This window comes from Thalassophryne amazonica, chromosome 9 (assembly GCF_902500255.1).
Source record: "Thalassophryne amazonica chromosome 9, fThaAma1.1, whole genome shotgun sequence".
Taxonomy (NCBI): Eukaryota; Metazoa; Chordata; class Actinopteri; order Batrachoidiformes; family Batrachoididae; genus Thalassophryne; species Thalassophryne amazonica.
Window position 1 is genome coordinate 56,506,299 of NC_047111.1, and position 19,556 is coordinate 56,525,854.

The following is a 19,556-nucleotide window of genomic DNA, read 5'->3' on the forward strand; positions in this document are numbered from 1 at the left end:
GGGCGTCCAGGCTGCAAAACACCTCATATAATCCATAAAGTCAGTAATGTGTTAAACTCCATTATTATGGTGTGGCACCAGTGTTTCCAGGTTCACAGTGTTCTGTGGAATTGGGCTACTTTTGAAGTACTGCAAATTATAATGCTTTTTTATGAAAATGTATCCTTTAGATTAATAGACTAATTTGTAAAACTATCAGAGAATAATCAAAAGAAAAGTAGTTATTAGTGACAGCCCTAGAGCAGACCAATCACAGAGCGAACTCTAAAACAAGCCATTTTAGGCCTGGGTTTTGATTACAGCAGGGATGTTTCCACATGCAGAACAGATCTGTTGGACTTTTAGGATGCTTAAAATGTGAAACTCCAACCAGAATTAACTTTAAAGGGTACGTAAAAAAAAAAAAAAACATTTGGCATAATAAGATTACCTGTACATGGCTGAAAGTCTTGTTGTGGGTTTGCTGAGGTGTGAACTCTAGTTAGAGGCCCTCTGATTCAACTGTACTGATAGCACACTTGAACTTATGAGGACCAGCTTTGTGTCCTCCACTGGGAGTCTCCACTATGGGTCAGATTTTATCCATGGCATGTTATTAATACAAAACAAACACACAGGACAGTGAAATACGGCAGCAGAAAAATTTAAATTGACCTCAGTCAAACATTTTTGAGCCTCAGCAGTTCCACCAGAGTGGAAAAGAAAAGACTTTCTAACTGGAAACAGATTTCAGAACGAACCCAGAAGTCCACATGTAAGAGTAGCCCACAGCCAGTACAAAAAATTCTATTTTCTGAATCAACGGTCTCTTTGAATCTTTTTGAAACATTGAATTTATGTAGCAACTGTTTTGTTTAGGGGCAGCACAGTGGCTTAGTGGTTAGCACTGTTGCCTCACAGAGAGAAGATCATGGGTTCAATTCCCACCTGTGGCCTCTCTGTGTGGAGTTTTCATGTTCCCCCCTGTGTTTGTGTGGGTTTCCTCTGGATACTCCGGTTTCCTCCCACATCCAAAGACATGCAAGTTAGGTGGCTGGAATCTTTAAATTGTCCGTAGGTGTGCATGTGTTTGTTTGTCTGTTTGGGGCCCTGTGATAGACTGGCGTCCTGTCCAGGGTGTACCGCGCCTCGTGCTCTATGCTACTGCTGGGATAGGCTCCAGTCCCCGCGACCCTTAATTGGACTAAGCAGTTGAAGATGAGTGTGTGTGAGAGTGTTTTGTTTAGCGTTTCAAGCATTCACAAATGAATCAATTTCTGAAGCAATTATTTTGAGTGTTTTCAGATAATGTCCCAAGTAGTTCAGCTGGTCGAGTTGGCCACTAACTGAAGGGTTGGTCAATCCAGGATTGAATCTGTTTAAGTGTCCTTGAGCAAGACACTGAAGCTCGAATGTGTCCAGCCTTTCGGCACATTTTCCCATCGGACTAAACACAATTGTGGCAAGAAAATGTAGAAAAAGCATTGAAAGAGTGTGCCATTTTATGAAGCAACTACAGTCAGTTTGGTTAAATATTTCAACAGCTTTTCAGGAAATAAAATGTATACAAGTCCCACCAGAGTATAAGCCGTGTTTACGACTTCATGCAACAACAAGCAGATTGAATTTAATCGCTCCACATTATTAATTTATAAGGCACACATAGTGTTAAGGAGCACAGCTACTATGCCAACCACAAAATGTGAGTAAACTGCTTCTTTGAGCCGCTGAACAGACGATCAGATGTGAGATGAACATGCAATGCAATTAAATGTTTGTACAGTGGTCCCTCGCTATAATGCAGTTCACCTTTCGTGGCCTCGCAGTTGCATGGATTTTTTTTTTAGAGCAATTTTGCATGCTTTTTTTCTTAATGGCGCATTGTGTTCTGCATCCTTATCAGGCGGGCCGGTCGCGGCACCGGTCGGCATCACCGCGATTGCTCTCACTGCCTCCGATGCACTTTCTGCAGCCTCGGTAAATGCAGCAGCAGGCCACTCACACCGCCCTCCTGTCTGCTGTGTGGAATTGCACCAAATCTGGCAACAGGTCCAGAGACTACGCTCGCTGTTTTGATGCGGATGTTGACCGCAGCCACAGAGCTCCATGGCCACCGAGAGAGGACTTGAATTCTTTGCGGGTCCCGCATCCATACCTCCGGAGGCAGTGAGCGAAGGGAGAGCACGCACATTGTGTTCTGTGTGTGTCTGTTTCTAATCTTCTCGCACAGAAGAAAAAAAGAGTGTGTTTACACAGGAGAGAAAAGTGACAAAATGTTAATGCTTGTTTGAGAAAAGTGTATAAAGTGTGTAGTGAGGGGTTTTACAGCCTTAAAACATCTATAATAATTGCAAAAAATAGTGCTGACTACTTCGCGGATTTCGCTTATCGCGGGTTATTTTTAGAACGTAACTCCCGCGATAAACAAGGGACCACTGTACATTATTTATAACACAAACACTGCTTTTATGATCAGAAGCTACGAGTTAATTAATGTTGTTGTAACAAGTGCAAAATGTGAGTTAACTGCTTCTTTAATCTACTAAACAGGCGATCTTCTGTGAGGACAACATGCAATGCAATTAAATGTTTGAAAACTCTTAAGCACATTTATAAAAGATAAACTGACCTTTAATTTTCTTCTTCTTGTTCAGTATTTGCACAGGACTCTTAAACAAGCTGCCCTTATTATTTCACACATTCCAATTAAGCTTTCTTCCAAATAGAATAAAAAACATTATAGTCCCCTTTTTTATTCGAGTGTGGTCTTCTCGTTAAAAAACATTATTTCTTAAGAACAAAGAACATTTATTCTCATCTTCTTCTCTCTCCTCCTCCACACTAAGGAGAAGAGGAAGAAAGTAGCCTCTGCTAATATATTAGCCTAAATGTTTGGGACAACTCAGTTTTTTGATTTGATGAAAATCTGGATTTTGTTTGTAAATAGCATCTGCTGTTTTGGAATATTCCACTTTCTCCTTTAATAATTGACAATGGATTCAATCTGAAGGGTGTCCAAATACTCAGTATACATTTTGTACACTGGAGGGACTACATCTCTCGGCTGGCTTGGGAATGCCTTGGGGAATCCAGGGAGGAGCTGGGGGAGGTGTGTGTGGATCGGGAGGTCTGGGCGGCTTTGCTTGAGCTGCTGCCCCCGCGACCCGACTCCGGATAAAGCGGAAGAAAATGGATGGATGGATGAATAGTAACAAGCCCTATGACTGCTGGGACAGGCTCCCCCCGTGACCCCTTAACAGTTGTAAGCGAAAAATGAATGAACAAGATGATCTACTACCTCCATAGTGTGCAAATTAACTGCACTAGGCTATCTCATGATGCAGCTGGAGGATGGTAACCAAAGAATAACTTTGCAAGATAAGTCAAAAAAGACAGCAGACATATATGAAAACATCTGAGGGGGAGCCAGTTTAAAAAGTCTTTAAAACAGAGATTCTCACAGCATACGTGGGTTCCACACGTGCAAAATCTGTTCACATCAGTCAAAGGACGGATAAGATGACAGTGGGCTAGCACCTCCAAGTTGTGTTCCCACTACTTCCAAGCTGACGTCGTACAAACTATATTAACAGTTTGGTACTATCTACTACTAACCTATATTAAGCATACAGTAAGAATTCAGGTGCAGGGACTGTGTGGGGGATATTTTAGGTTCTCAAAACCCAACCCTCCAAATGACAACCCTAAATCAGAAAAAAGCTGGGATGGTATGAAAAATTTAAAATTAATTAAAAAGAGAATGTCTGGAGAATTTAGAAAACAAAAAATGCAACAACAACTTTGTGCTGTTGCACACCTCAAGACATGTGGCAAATGCTTTTACTTCCCAATTTTTTAGTATGGAATGTTTTGCAGGATTTAATGTACACTGAACAAAAATGTAAATGCAAGTTTTGTTTTTGCTCCCACTCGAAGATTGTCTGAGACCAGCCACAGGGACAGCTGCTGCAACAACTGGTTTGCAGAACCAAAGAATTTCTGCACAAACTGTCAGAAACTGTCTCAGGGAAACTAATCTGCATGCTCCACATCCTCAATGGGGTGGCAACTGACTTGAGTGCGCAAATGCTCACATTCAATGGCATCTGGCTGCTGATTATGAGAAGGCGATGTGTTGCACTGCATGAGGCAAACTGTAGTCACACTGGACTGCTTTTCTGACACCCCCCACCCTGAAAAAAAACTGCACATTTCAGAGTGGCTTTTTATTTTGGCCAGTCTAAGGCACACCTGTGCAATAATCATGCATCTTCATATGCCACACCTGTGAGGTGGGATGGATTATCTCAGCAAAGGAGAAGTTCTAACACAGATTTAGACAGATCTGTGAACAATATTTGATAGAAATAGGTCTTTTGTGTAGAGGTGGGCGATACCGGGAATTTTGGTATTGATCCGATACCAAGTAAATACAGGCCCAGTATCGCTGATATAAAACAGATACGATACTTTTTCATATTTAAGCTTCATAGATCCAAAGGCTCGAAAAGACCTAGGATAGAATTTCGCCAAACATTGTAAGTGACAACAAAAATACTTTATTATCACAATCAACATTTTTGTTTAAAAAAATATCACTCAACACAACTTAAAACAAAATCTCCTGAGGTAGAGGGCTGACAAACCACAATACAAGGGTGCACTGCGCCGTGCTGTGTGACAGCGCAGTGCTGTTCTTACAGAGTAGACTTTAATGAATCTGCGTGTGCAGCAGTCAGTGCATGCAGGAGAGGAAAAAAAGCTTGAGTACTGATCTTTTTACACGAGGATCGTTCAATATCAATACCACCATTGGTATCGATATTAGGATCGATCCGCCCACCTTTACTTTTGTGTATATAGAAAATGTTTTAGATCTTTGACTTCAGCTTATGAAAAATGGGAGCAAAAACAAAAGTCTTGCGTTTATATTTTTGTTCAGTATATATTAATACATTAAATGAAGTTGATAACAAAAACGGGAAATAGGGTTGTACACCTTTAGACACACAGCCACAGACACTGACCAACACACACACAGGAAGCCACAATAAGTGACACACAAACGGAGACCGACACTTGGACACACGTACACGCTGTCCACGATGTGTCACACACGTAGTTAACGCACATGATACTTTACTAAGTTTCTAAAGTTCACTTTCTACAGTGTAAAATGTGTAAAGTGTGTCGGTGCTCGGCTTGGAGCTGTCAAACAGGTTTAAGTGAACTCGTCTTACCGGCCTCCTGTCTGTCTCCTCTGTGGACCAGCGGGTCTCCGTGTCCGTCTGTGAAGCTGCTCCTCGAGTCTTACTAAAAGCGTATAAAGTTACACAAAACTCCGCTCTAACCGCAAGTGCATGGATTTACCTCCAAAATAAGAGCAAAAGTAAGAAAACGTAATTACGTGGAAACTTCCGGTGCAAAACCCTCATTTTGTACAAATAGCAAAACTAATAGACTGAAGGGGTCTGATTTACTGAGATCCCATAAAACGAGTGCTAAATTGTGTTAGCAATTCAAAGACAGTTTTGTGGGTGATTTACTTATGGTGTTTGCATATATTTTAACACATGCAAGCCTTTAGTAAATCAGGCCCATGATGTGAACGATAAAGGCTAGCAGAAAGTTTGAGATTCATTTACCTTCACTAATGATTCATCAGTATCATTACTGCCAACAGTGGGTAGAGGTGATTGATTGCTTATTACAATGTTATTTAAAAAAATTACTGGACAAGTATCAGCAAAACTAATGTTGCAAGATGGGATCAAGGAAGAGTTAACCATAACTGGACGTGGTTCAACATCTTTTTTCAGGTCTTTCTGCCTTATATGACATCACAAATATCCCTCCATGTCTGCTTGTACAACCCCAGCTCGTCCTATGATGTCACAAGATACAAATTAAAAACCTTTCCACTTTGTCTTAGTAAATGGTCAGCTACTGTTACTCCAGTGGAGGCATGTGTTCTCCAAGCACATTTCAGGACTTACTACTAATTGGATAATAGCTAAGTTTATACAAAACATGATAACACCCACAATAAGCCATAGCAATGTTTTGAACAAAGTCCAGTTCAAAATCCTGCAGTCTTTTTTAAACAAACAGCCAAATCTATCTCTGATGGCCATTTTGAATCCAATGTAATCTGGCTAAAGTCAACTAAAACTCCATGAAAAGCAATTATTGGCTCTTGTTTCTGTATAAGTTTTTAAAACAACTCTGTTCAGCATCATTTGAAAAGAAAAAAAAAAAAAAAACAGGAACATATCAATTACACACTTATTTTCTTTCACACTTACGTCTGGAAAAAAAAAACCAAACTTAGGACTAAGCAGGGAACAATCTACTAAATTATTTTTGTTTAATGTAAAAAAAAAAAAGAATAAAAATAAAAATCAAGAAGTTTCCACAAACAGTAGAAATGATGAAATGCCTATTTCATTTCAGATGTTATAACTACAGGAGATTGCTTAAATTTTTTTTAAATAAAGACCACAGGGTAACACTACTTACAGATTTGCAGGAACAGAATAGTTTCAGATCAGAATGAAATTCTGGAATAATTCACCTCAATGAACCAAGTGAAAGAAAATACATTTTTAATGGAAGCTTTGTTTTAAAGATTTATTTCTGTCCACAGATGGGCTTTCTCAGCTGCAAATACCTCAGTGCAAATTTTATCACAGTAATTAAAAGAGCTGAGACTTTACATAATGCCAGGCAATAAATGTAAGGTATTCAGTAAAATAAGCTTGTTTAACCATCTTGACCTACTGAGGGCAGCAGATTTTATATGCCAAATTGAGGACCCTCACAAAGAGAGGGGGGGGAAACAAAAAAACAAAACACACTTGACTTCAGATGCCACATCATTTTGTGATATGCACCATCATATAGACACGTTTTGAATGGGTAGCGTTAACAATTTGCCAAAAAGTGCATTATGGTTGAGGTTTAATATATTAAAATCCTGTGGTCAGTCTCCAATTCCAAGCAAAACATGTACCTGTAACAACTCATTTTAGAATTCTGTGACATATGTTACAGAACACGATGTGAACTCCACATGATTGTACAGTTTGTTTTTTCTTTGAGACACCCAGAGAAATGGTTTGTGCCGATTCCTCCTCTCTGAATAATGACAGGATGTGGTGAGCATCAGCTCCGAACTGCTTTTTGTTTATTTTTTTGTTTTGTTTTTTTCATTGGAGACCAGAAAATGAATTTTCTGACTATACATTTTTATATGTTGTTTTTAGTGATATATATTAACTTTCTTAAAAATATGTATATGTCCCTTTTACTTGCCAAACAAAAAAAGACATCTGAATTAGTTACACTGTTCATATCATACCAGTAAAACATATATGTACACTGAAATTCTGAAAAGGCACTTAAATTCAAAATAGTTCAGTCAGTCACCTTTGATAATTGAACACCACAAAGAGCTGGTACTGGGGCAGGGATACAATTTCCACAAGGACAACCATATCAATGTTCCTGATATAAAATATACATTTTTTGCTTTTTTTACACCTGTAGTCAGTTGCCACTCGCCTGCATTTATTTATTTTTTGCTACTTTGAGCATACAGCAGACTTTTATAAACTGTCCCTGTTTACTCAAATCCAGTCTTTGCTCAATGCGAGAATTTTTTGTCATTGTTTGTTTAAAATGTTTTTTCACATACAAAGAAACTGCGAAAGGTGAGTACAGCACTTACAGGCCTTACTGCTCGCAATGCTTCAATATGACTAAAATTGGCCTCAACATAATGCAAGACTTTAATACAGAAGAACACAAAACAGTGCGCACATTACACAATGTGCCTTTATCTATGTAGTACAGAAAGGGGATCTGTGCAGTACTGCACAGGATGTCCCATCTCTGGTCACTGCAGAGAATTCTTTCTGTGCAAAATACATTTATTCGGCACAGATTTTGTTTGCTCAGGGAGAAGCGTGCAGAGCCACGTCTTGCAAAAATTAAGTATTTCTGTTGTGCACACAAATTAAACAGTGTTAATGACTTATATTCTGTATGTATACAATAGCATTTCTTATATTTTTCTTTTGCTCTCAAAATTGGTGAATATGCAACAACGGCAGAGAAATGACTATTCTAATCCACTTACATTTTTTCCCGTAAATCTGTTTGGTTAATCAGGTGAGATTTCAGACCATAAAATATCACGTAAACAGTGTCAAAATATTAAAACCATTTTCACATTTAATATATTAGGCCGCGCTGACAGCGCACGCTGCTACGCAGATGTAAATAATTGTGCTGTCACCTGAGGGCGACAGAAACTAGTGCAGCGAGGACGATGCCAAACTGCATGGATTTAATGGAGTTAACTGGCTTGACTGATGGATTTGCCATGGATTTAATTCAATGCAGCTAACGAGATGGAGAAATCTGTGGGTCTGTTCACAGAATTTCCAATTTGGCATTAAGACAGTGCAACGGTAAGCTTTGACAAGCCAGCCACACACTTTCACGATTCGCCGACCAAATTACTTGCAGAAAAATAAACTGTGCAAACATTGGAAGTGGATTATAATAACCCCCTTGTGTCTGATGATTTGTGGATGTAAATGCTGGATTACGGTCACAAATAGCCATTTTACCACCTCTGGTGAATTCCATGTCTAAATGGCGCACATATTTTCGTGTATACGCACATGTAGTTCAGCGAGTTAAGTCACTGTAATATCACTCTGCTCTGGCGTCACCACAGCAACACACAAATCAGTTGGCGCAGATCAGTTGTGTTTTGACAGGTGAATGACAAACGCGATAAAACATGGATTTCCAAGTGAATTTTAATATTTTTGGCCAAAATAAAACATTTGAGGAATGGGAAGAGGAGGAGAGCAAACGAGAAGAACAGCAAAAGCAACGGCATAAAGATCATCGGATGAAATGGACAAGATTGAAGATAGGAAAGAAGACAAGAACGGTTGCCAAGGATGAAAATATCTTGAGACTGGCATAAAATAGTCCCAAATACTTACACATTTTTATCAAGTTCTGTTAACTTAAATAAATATTTGTGTGTTAGCTCACTGTGTGGGACCATGGTATAAGCAGACTAAACAACTCAAAGCCGTGCATTATACGGTTTGAATGCACTTCGCGGAGTAACACCACTCCGCTTAGCATCGTGGTGTTTTAGACTCCGCGTCGTACATTCAAACCACATAATGCATGGCTTCGAGTTATTTAATCCTTACATTTGCATTATCAATCTAAAACAAGGACTTGCACCAAATTTCACAAAATTCTTCCTGAAAATGTGAGAGGAGTTGATTTCAAACTGCTTAAGCCACCTTGACACTTGCATGAATTTGATCCCTGCACTGGCACGCAATCCTGTATGCCAATGAGTAAACTATGCGTAAACTGTGAGGCCATATGCTAGTGCGCAAAGAAAATTTTGAAATGTTCAAAATTTCTGGCAGGCATAAATTTCGTGCCACTTATGTGAACTAGTCGTGAACATTGTGCAACCTTTTGTCAGTCACTGCGTGCGGGGCCTCACACAGTTTACGACGAGTTTACTCACTGCGGTTCGGTGATCAAATTTGTCTCAGTGTCAAGGTGGCTTTATACCCTTTTGGAGAGAGAGGGAGGGAGGGAGGGATGGATGGATTGACAAAGACAGACAGACAGACGGAAATCACCACAACATAATCCCCCTTCGGGCCTTTGGCCAGTGGGGAATAAAAGTGAACTTTCCCTTAAATCTATCCAACATTCTTCCTTTTTTAACTTCCCCCACCATTAAACATAAAAACGATATACAGGGAAAGAAAAAAAAACCCCAGAGTGGTACACTACAGAGTATAGCCAAGGAAATGTGCTCTTTAAAAGTACCGTATGTTGCAGACTTCAGGGTGAAGATTAATCTGACAAAAACAAGGCCGCACAAACGCAGAACACTGTCAGTCATAATGTCACTTTCAACAAATTGTAATGGGCTTAGAAAACTTGAGCCTGCTTAAGCCCCTTTCACATTGGCGTATTCGTAGAGCTGCTCATTGTGGCGTATCGTCTACGCTGAGTTGAGCAGTTCTACACCCACTTTTAGCTCTACATCAAGTTTTTCTCTCTGCGCAGCAGTATGTTGAGGGCTACACGCGTAGGACGGACGAAATTAAACATGTTTAATTTTCTTCGACATAGAGCGCTGAATGCAGTTTTAAGCAGGTCTGCGCAGCACAGCGTTACTGCATGTAAGTCTGTGCAAGACTGCGCTTCTGTACACAACCAAAAACTCGCTGCATGTCGGTGCGCTCATCAAACACCCTGCTCGAACGTGTGACTTTAAAATAAAAGCACACCCGCTGCATGTCGGTGAGCTCAAACGCTCTGATCGAACCTGTGACTTTAAAATAAAAGCGCACTCGCTGCATGTCATCAAACGTCCTGATTGTGGCAGTAATGCAACTGTAAAAACCTCATGATACAGTCCACTGTTTTCTAAGTGCAGTGATGCGTTCTGCCCAGCTGGCAGGAGTGAACTGGGTTTAAATAGCAGCAAGGTACACACGACTGTGCGCACACATTAAAACAGCAAATACACGTAGCTGCAAGTATGAAACGAATACGGAAAAAGGCTGAGTACACACGCATTTCAGGCGTATTTAAATGAAACAACGCCACAACCCGCAGCTTTACGAATACGCTAATGTGAAAGGGGCTGTACAAGTGACTAAACTCGCATTGCAAATAAATAAATAAATAAAAAACCCAAGTAACATATAAGTGTCACGAGAACTCGAATTACATTAGTGCATTCACATTGTACATTACAGTGACTCATTTAGATTAAGTAAGCCTCGAGTTCATCACAGGTAAAACCATTTTAAACCACTACAGAGGCATGTGGTGCAGTCAACATAGGTTTGGGGTTTTGTTTTTTTTTGTTTTTTTTACATTTCACTGAAGCAGCAGCTTGTTATTGAGCTCAAAAACCTGATTTTCCTGTGAAATTGAGTTTGAAGGTTCTTGAACTTTAAAACAAACTGGATCCTAACAGTGAATACCTTTCTACAGTCTGTGCCTGCGAGGGTCTGAGTGTGGCGGAGAGGGCGGAGGGGGCAGGGTAACCGTCGTCAAAGGCTCCACCGGGTCGTCCACAGGCAGGACCAGGCGCGTGCCACGGATGGTCACTTCCAGCTCCTGATCCAGTCCTTCACAGGACACGCCTCCTCCGGTGCTGGCGATGGAGGAGCGTTTGTGGTTGTTGGTGCATGATCCAGAGGTGTCTGTGCTAACAGTGACATCAGCGTACATCGAGCTCACGTTGGCATCATTAAGGATGAAGTCAGACTCATCGTCGTGTAGCTGACCTTCGTTCTAAGGTGTGGAGAGGAAGATGATGTGGAGCACAAAAATGAAGCAGCAAGTGGAAAACAAAAATATAGGAAAGACAAAAAAAACTAAGATATGACGAAGAAAATTAACCACCTATGGCTACCAAATAATTTTGCGCTCCGTAAAACATAGTGCAACAGTAGCGATATAGAGTCAGGTCCGTAAGTATCTGGACAGTTTCCGTTTTGTAATTTTCCCTCTGTAAACAACCGCAATGGAGTTTAAATGAAACTATCATGATGTGCTTGTTGTGCAGACTTTTACCTTTAATTCAAGACGTTTATCAAAAATATCACTGTCTGGAGTAGGTACTTCTCAAAAGCTGAATAAGCACACAAGAAGGAGATGAGTGAGGGAAGCCACCAAGACACCCCTTATGGCAGTGTTTCCCAATCCTTGTCCTTAGGACAAAAAGTACTGCATGTTTAAACTTCAAACTGAACCGTCTTCAGGAGTTGTAGACCTCTGTGGCTATGACTGGATAAACTGTGCACAGAACAGACAAAAGCTGCACTCTAACGCCACCATGAAGATGAAGTGGAACAGAAAAGGTTTTTCAAGCTAGAAAATATACAGAATCCAGGCCTGAATCTCCCACATGCCTTCTGGCAAACTGTAGGTGAAATTTCACATCTTCCTTTTAAGAAATTCCTTCTTTGTGCCACTCCACTATGAAGCAGATTTGGCATGGATGTCTTGGTGGCTTCTCTCACTAATCTACTTCTTGCACAGACACTTTTTTTTTTTTTTGAGAAAAGCCAACACCATACATCAGTACCCTGCTGTTTATATCTATGAATGACTGATCCATCACCTGACTTGTCCAAAGAAAACTGACAAAGTGATGATTAGCCCAAAACATAACATTTATATTCCATTTGTCCAAATGCTCATGGTCTCTAAAAATGGAGGAGTTGAGCATAAAAATGGTTGGAATTCCAACACAGTTAATGTGGTATTTTTGGTAAACCCCCATGGAATTACAGCTGAAAGTCTACACTACAAGCACATCTGGACTGTTGCATTTCACCTTCTTTGTAGGGGTGGTGTACAATTACAAAAATGTCACTGTCCCATGACTTATGGATTTGAAAGCATTTTAAATAACATACTGAGAAAATAACATGGTCAGAAAAGTTATTGTTTTTTTAATGAAAGAGTACTTTAAATGGAAAATTTTGCAGTAAATCTGCACCTCATAGGCCTGTGGGCTGGTGAGGCACCGAGCCAACGGTTCACAACACGAAGGCAGCGTGGCAGTGAGAGGCGGGCCGCTGTGGGTTAACAAGGGCTTCAAGTAGCTGAAGAACATTTTTCTGTCAAGGACTTAACCGTTTATACAAAGTGTCAAAGCAAGAAAGAACCATCTCATCACAGCATTCATTTCTGCTGTTTTTGATGCTAGCTAAAGCTGTTAGGAACAAAAACTTAAATGTTTTCAGCAAGTTTGGCAAAACCCACCTTGTAAAATAGAAAACTCAAATCTGCCATTTACGCTTCTAGCTGTAAACACCCTGTGCAGATCAAGTATGGATTTATTTCCCCCAGTTTGTAAAAGAGAGCCCTCTGTTGTTCATAACAGAGTGCAGAATCTACTACTCTCAAAATGTCCCCTCCAAAACCTGATCTTTGTGTCAAAGGATACTTTCGGTCAAAGTTATACCAGATCTTGAAGGGCCAGGCGCTCTCATGTTTGGTGTTCCTCCGCTGTGACCCGCCCAACACAGCTGAACTCTGTTGAGCACAACTTTTAATTTCATTCACTTTTGCATTACTTAAATTTGATTTGGAAAGAAAAACTCTTCATTTTCAAAACATTTAAAAATATATATATTTAGCAGGATATCGCATGAAGATGTGGACAGATTTCAGTGTCATTTGTTGGTGAGGGAAGGCTTCGGTCAAGCAAGAGTCAACCTTGCTTTGATTCATGCCAATACGAATAGTGTACATGTAAGTTAACTATCTGAACTTTTCAACCTGCTGAATGGTATGAAAAAAGCTTGTGTACCAAAATTACACAGATTATCATAGCAAAAAACTGTACACACAGAAATTAATGTCAGCTTTTCAATTTCCAACAGTCCATGACACAATTAGGTAAACTGAACACCTCAGTCAGGAAAACTAGCTACGGTAAATCTAAATTTAAAGGCCCTGTCACACTGACGATTTAGCCTGCTTATGCCAACCGCTTTAAAAATACTGGCATACATGGGCGCACGTCTAATAAATTAATGCAGCTGTCACACCTTGACGACTTAACCAGTGTATACTGACAGTCCCGTTTCCATTGTCAATAATGATGAATTGTCCTTCTGCTACCTGCGGCAGGAAGAACCCGTACCGCTTGCTGGAATTTCAGCAGAAAAATTTAAACTTTGAAAAGGGTACTCAGAATGTGCAACAGGTTGGTCTTCAGAATTTTGCAATACATGGCCTAGTATATGCTTTTCATATCCATTTCAAATGTATTCCTTGAAATGTGTAAACATGAATGATCACTGTTTGCATGTGTAAATGATATTTTGAAACTCAGTTATCAGACTGATTTCAAACCAACTGCAAAATATATATACGAGGTCTGTCCAAAAAGTATCAGACCTTTTTATTTTTTTCAAAAACCTTATGGATTTGAATCACGTGTGCTTGCATGAGCCAACCTTGAACCTTCGTGTGCATGCGTGAGTTTTTTCACGCCTGTCGGTTGCGTCATTCGCCTGTGAGTAGGCTTTGAGTGAGCACTGGTCCTCCCCCCTCGTTGGATTTTCATTGCGAGGAAAATGTCTGAACGATTGGAGCAGCGCTGAATCAAATTTTTCCAGAAACTGTGACAGACAGCCAGGTGGAAACCATTCGGAAGATTCAAACGGCTTTCGGTGGCTTTTTAGTTGAGTGAGTATCCGAGGAATTGTGTAAGAGCTGGACATGTCACAACATGTCCTGTGAGACTTCCAACTTCCGCACGTCTTTCATTACAAAATCTCCTGTAACAGTGGAATGTGCCGAAAAAGTGCTGATGTCCACCTCTTCTGCAATTTCTCTGGTAGTCAGATGATGTCCCGGATCAACACAGCGTTCACTTTGGAAATGATCTGGTCGTTTCAGCCTGTCGATGGCCGCTCGGAGCGTGGCGCGCCCTCCGCCATTGTGCGCCGTCTTTAAACCGGTTGTAACACTCCTTAATCTGTGTGATGCCCATAGGATCGTCACCGAAAGCCGTCTGAATCTTCCGAATGGTTTCCACCTGGCTGTCTCTCAGTTTCTGGAAAAATTTGATGCAGCAAAACTCCAAATCGTTCCACCTCGCAATGAAAATCCAACGAGAGGGGAGGACCAGTGCTCACACAAAGCCTGCTCACAGGCGAATGATGCAACCGACGGGCGTGAAAAAAATCACGCATGCGCATGAAGGTTCAAGCTTGACTCATGCAAGCACACGATTCAAATCCATATGGTTTTTGAAAAAAATAAAAAGGTCTGATACTTTTTGTACAGACCTCGTATATATATATATATATATATATATATATATATATATATATATATATATATATATATATATATATATATATATATATATATATATATATATCCTTCAAGTACAAGCACCTACTGAGGTGTTACAGGAAAAAAGGATTATGTGCAACTTGTATGAGTAATTACAATGGCAAAAAAGAGTTCTGAGCTGTCATGAGAACTTACAGAGTTTTCCTGATCAGAATCCGAGCCCACGCTGAAGGAGAAACGGGAACATTGTGATTTTGACATAAAACCTGTATTAACATACACCAGCACGTGCAAAACGATGTACAGGCTTACGGTATGCTCATGAAGGACAGCATGGGCATGGTGCCACCTCCACAGAGCCACACGGTGAAGAAGACAATCAAAAGGGTGGTTGAAAACATCATCTGTCGGGCATATGTCGCCGTGTCGCGAATTGAGAGTGCAAAGGTCATGGCCCCACGCAGACCTGGAGCAGACGGAACAGAAAGGTAATCAAGTCAGTGAAACAAACTCCACTGTGTCATTTTGGTTTTCTCTTTTCAACAGCCACCAAAAATTCAGAACAATTATTTCCTCCTTAATGCTGTTCTCTTCACTTTGACTGAATACTGCAGATTATTTATTTATATTGTATCTCGGTTTTAATGCAACAAAACAAAAATCTATTTGTTTATACATATTTAAGCAAGAGAACAATACATAATCTTTTTTAAACAAGAAACGCCGCTTTTGACTTCTCACACAAAAACTGTTGTGTGCAAAGGCATTTAGGGGACTTCTATGATGAGCCTTTATTCCGTCACACCTCAGAGTTATGACTAATCACTGCACTTTAGCCTTCATAGTAATACCACCACTACCAGAGAAGCTCTGATTAAAATCAAACTGACAAGGCAAAAAAAACAACAAAAAAAAACCTTTTCTATAGCTGAAAGTCTTGTCAGAACACAAGTGTCTGTGTATAGCAACTCTGCTGGCAGAAAGAAGCACACGTCTTCAGTGTAACTGTCGCAGAATTTTGTTAATAGCAGCTTAAATCACACCATTTAGGTTCGAACCTGAGCAACATCTGATAATGTCTCAGGGGTGCTACAGCTATAGACTACAGGCTTGGAACACAAGTGCCAAACAGAAAGAAAAGAAAAAAAAAAAGTTCCTGAACTTATTTTATTTATTTATTTATTTTGGAAACTATTTGAAACTGTGTAGCCCTAAGTGCTTCATGGCAGACACCTAAATATATCCTTGTTATTTGAATGTCATACAACGTTTATATATCCCACTGTATCGGCGATGTCACTCATGTGCATTTTTCTCCCATCAGTTGTGCACTGTCGCACGGCTCCATTAGCTTCCTATAAAAAAATGCTTCCATGATACAAGGAAACCTAATCCAGCAACCGCAATGTTCGCGGGGGCATCTTTAGCAGCTCTTGAAGCCCTGTCAGAATTGGGCAAATATAGAGAAACCTTTTCAAACAGCAGATTATATAGCTAGCTGTTTACGTTAGCCTACCCACCTCCCACCCCCCCAGTGCTGCTCTCCACCGAGTTATTATAAGTCGACGGCTGATGAGGGGCTGTCTTGTCGAATTAGCCCTTTTTCCATCACTGAACAGGCTTCATCTGTACTACTGCATTAATTAACTGCTTATGCTGAGATGGTGTTTGTGCAGATTAATGTTTTTGTCCAGAGTCAAAAGATGACCACCAAAATATCTAAAATTAGAGCTCATCTTGAAAAATCTTCAGCTTCCCCTTTAAAACCATGTTTCACATCTGTTCGGTTGTGCAAACTGACACAAAGTGCATTATCAGCAGTAGTCATAATCCAGAGGGACTTCTATGTCACCGAGAACCTCTCAGTGACAGAAGCCCTAAATCCTTTGGATTACCTCTTAGTTTCAGTTTTAAGACATTTTGTGAACATGGCCACAAATCAATATGTGGTCTTGTTTAAAATAAATAATAATAAAAAAGTGACAAAATTTTAATTTCATATGGGTTCAGTTCAGACCATTTCCACTTAAATCCCAGCGTATGGTGTCACAGTTGAAAAATACGTTCACCTTGCAATTTTGAGAAACTTGAGTGGCGAGTCTGATTGGGAATGGAAATCTCAGATCACACAGGCTCAGTTCCATACCTGCAAACATCATGACATGCTGAAAGTTTGAGCTGATCTTATTCTTGCGACCCAGGTTGAGCAGAAATGACAGCGGGCAGATGTTGGCTGCCCTGCCCAAAAACACAGCAATCTGCACAACACATAAAGGTCAAGAACACAACAACACACTGAGCAGCAACACAGCGGAGGCGAGCTGGAACGGAAAATAAATGTGGGTACACAGCAATATCTCACTCGCGTCACTTATCTGACTAATCTTTCTCTTGAACATGTAAATGTGCTGCTATTTCTGAGCTCCCTCATGAAATATACATTAAACTACATAATTTAAATGCAAAATATTTTTATTGGCTTTGTTATTAGCATGGACATTATTACATACTTATACAAATATCCTAAGTGGCTCTATGCTTCTTTTTTAGATATACTTTAGTATACACTAGTAGAGTTCTACCTTAGAATTGGAATGTATAATAGAAAATATACTATATAGCAGTTACCCTCAACTATAAATACAAATCCAAACACCTCCAGCATATTCAAGATGATCTGTAATAGTTTATCAACACATTAGGATGAGGAAAGGATACAAATGCTCCGATAATGAACAAAGGATTAAAGATGTGTGACTGGAAGGAGAAGAGAGTCAGACCCATGTAGGAGAAAATAAAGTTCTCTGCCAGAACGTTCAGCAGCTCAAACAACTGGTAGAGACAAAGAAAAAAGAAACAGGATGCCAGCATTAGTCTGGCTGTGCCAGGTTACTGAGACGTTTGTACACTTTCACATATGTAATAGAGATTTTGGACAAATTGCATGTCTTAGTTCTTAAAGTGAGTTTTGCTTCCAATAGAATGGACCCTGAGGTTTCAGTTAGGCTGGGGTAACACTATACATTTTATGACCAATCTGGGACCCATTTGTGGTCTGACAGAGTCCAGGCTAGTTTAGGTTAACTGCAGGTTATGGAGTCACGAGGTCACTGGACAGACATGTTCAGCAAAGCCAATACCTTTGCAGAAGAACGAAGGTCCAAGTCTTTAGGGTTATGGTGCTTCCTGTCTTACTGTATGGTTGTGAGACTTCGATGCACACCAGTGACCTTAGGTGACAACTGGGTGTCTTTGGTGCAAGGATTCTTCGGGGGGGATACTTGGGTACCACTGGAATAACTTTGTGTCAAAGAAAGGGATACTTAGGGAGACTCTGAAGATTGCATACAATGTGAAGCAATGTCAGTTCCGACATTTTCGCCATGTGGCATTCTGGGCATGATCCAGTTCACAGGTGCCTCAGTATTAAGGACCCCAAACAAACAGAAAAGAACAAGAGGATGTCCACTTTTCAAATGGCTGTAGATGATAAATAGATACTTTTCAGAGATGGTGATGGACTGGTCGTCTGCCTCGGTGGCTGCAATTCAAGATGACACAAGGTGGTTCCATAGTGTGGTGTGTATGGCGACACCTGTGCATGTTCCCAGACTTGATGGTTTATACCACATTCTGCATTTTAGTCATATTCAATTAATTTCAATAACAATAGCTTCATTAGCAATTAGCAGAAACATGAATCTAACTAACAACCATTGATCGCCTACCGTAATAATAACATGACCACTTCTCTGTACATTACTTAAAAGATCCACAACCATTGGCTGATCCAGGAACTACTAATTCTGATCATGGCAATCCAGTTTACTTGGTTATTCAAACCGAAGATCAGATTAAGCAAGATTATCAATAACAGGGGTATATGTATTGATCTCGTAAACCATGATCAACAACCCTGTGATTGGAGGAATGGCAAAAGGGAGAACCACAGACCTCGACCCAGCAGAGGGCACTAATGTCACCCCAACAGAGTAGCATTTGGAGTTAGTGCGCTATAAAGAAGTTATTATTACGATTCGCATGAAATACTGCAAAAAAATAAGAAAGAAAGAAAGAAAGAAAGGAGGAGCAGCAAAAAAAGCGGCTGGCAAATTAATTCAAAGGCATTAGTTTAAATCCCAGGCGGATTTCCTGAAATGATGCAGTTTACATTCATCACCTAATCCTATTTTCACTGAAAAAAAGACCTTGCTCCAGATCTACCAAATGTTTCAAAGAAAAGCTGTAGTGTGCCCCCCCCCCAATTACAGAGTGGGATAGTACCCTTGATACAGTCTCATTACATCAATCAGATCTCATTAAGCTGGTTCGAAACATGAAACTGCAAATGGACTGCTTTTATATAGCACTTTTCCATCAGCATCAGACACTTTACACAATAATGCCTCACATTCACCCCGATGTGAGGGTGCTGCCACACAAGGTACTCACTACACACTGGGAGCAATAGGGGATTAAGGACCTTGCCGAAGGGCCCTGAGTGATTTTCCAGTCAGGCTGGGATTTGAACCGATGATCCTCTGGTTTCAAGCCCAACGCTTTAACCACTAGACTATCACCTCCCCTAACTGTGCTACCATTCAAACATCACTTTGGGTCGGATGTACTTTTGATAAAAATCAATGTGCAGATTCCTCAAAAATGATAAAATGTGGTTT

The 19,556-nt window shown here is 40.3% G+C and overlaps 2 protein-coding genes across 3 annotated transcripts in view; both read right to left on the reverse strand.

Moving 5' to 3' along the window:
- LOC117517153 (four and a half LIM domains protein 1-like) overlaps positions 1-5,345 on the reverse strand; it is a 70,331-nt gene extending 64,986 nt beyond the window's left edge. For both annotated transcript variants that reach the window (XM_034178072.1, XM_034178069.1), the window contains exon 1: positions 5,220-5,345. The gene's annotated coding sequence lies outside the window, so the exon portion shown is untranslated. The remainder of the gene's footprint in view (positions 1-5,219) is intronic.
- A 4,420-nt stretch (positions 5,346-9,765) lies between these two features.
- Positions 9,766-19,556, reverse strand: part of LOC117517155 (sodium/hydrogen exchanger 6-like) — a 48,239-nt gene continuing 38,448 nt past the window's right edge. The window contains exons 10-16 of the mRNA XM_034178073.1: positions 17,596-17,709; positions 17,024-17,135; positions 15,190-15,343; positions 15,073-15,103; positions 13,013-13,101; positions 12,563-12,668; positions 9,766-11,349 (exon numbers count right to left, since the gene is read on the reverse strand). Coding sequence (XP_034033964.1) covers positions 11,041-11,349; positions 12,563-12,668; positions 13,013-13,101; positions 15,073-15,103; positions 15,190-15,343; positions 17,024-17,135; positions 17,596-17,709 — 915 coding nt within the window. The 3' untranslated portion in view covers positions 9,766-11,040. The remainder of the gene's footprint in view (positions 11,350-12,562; positions 12,669-13,012; positions 13,102-15,072; positions 15,104-15,189; positions 15,344-17,023; positions 17,136-17,595; positions 17,710-19,556) is intronic.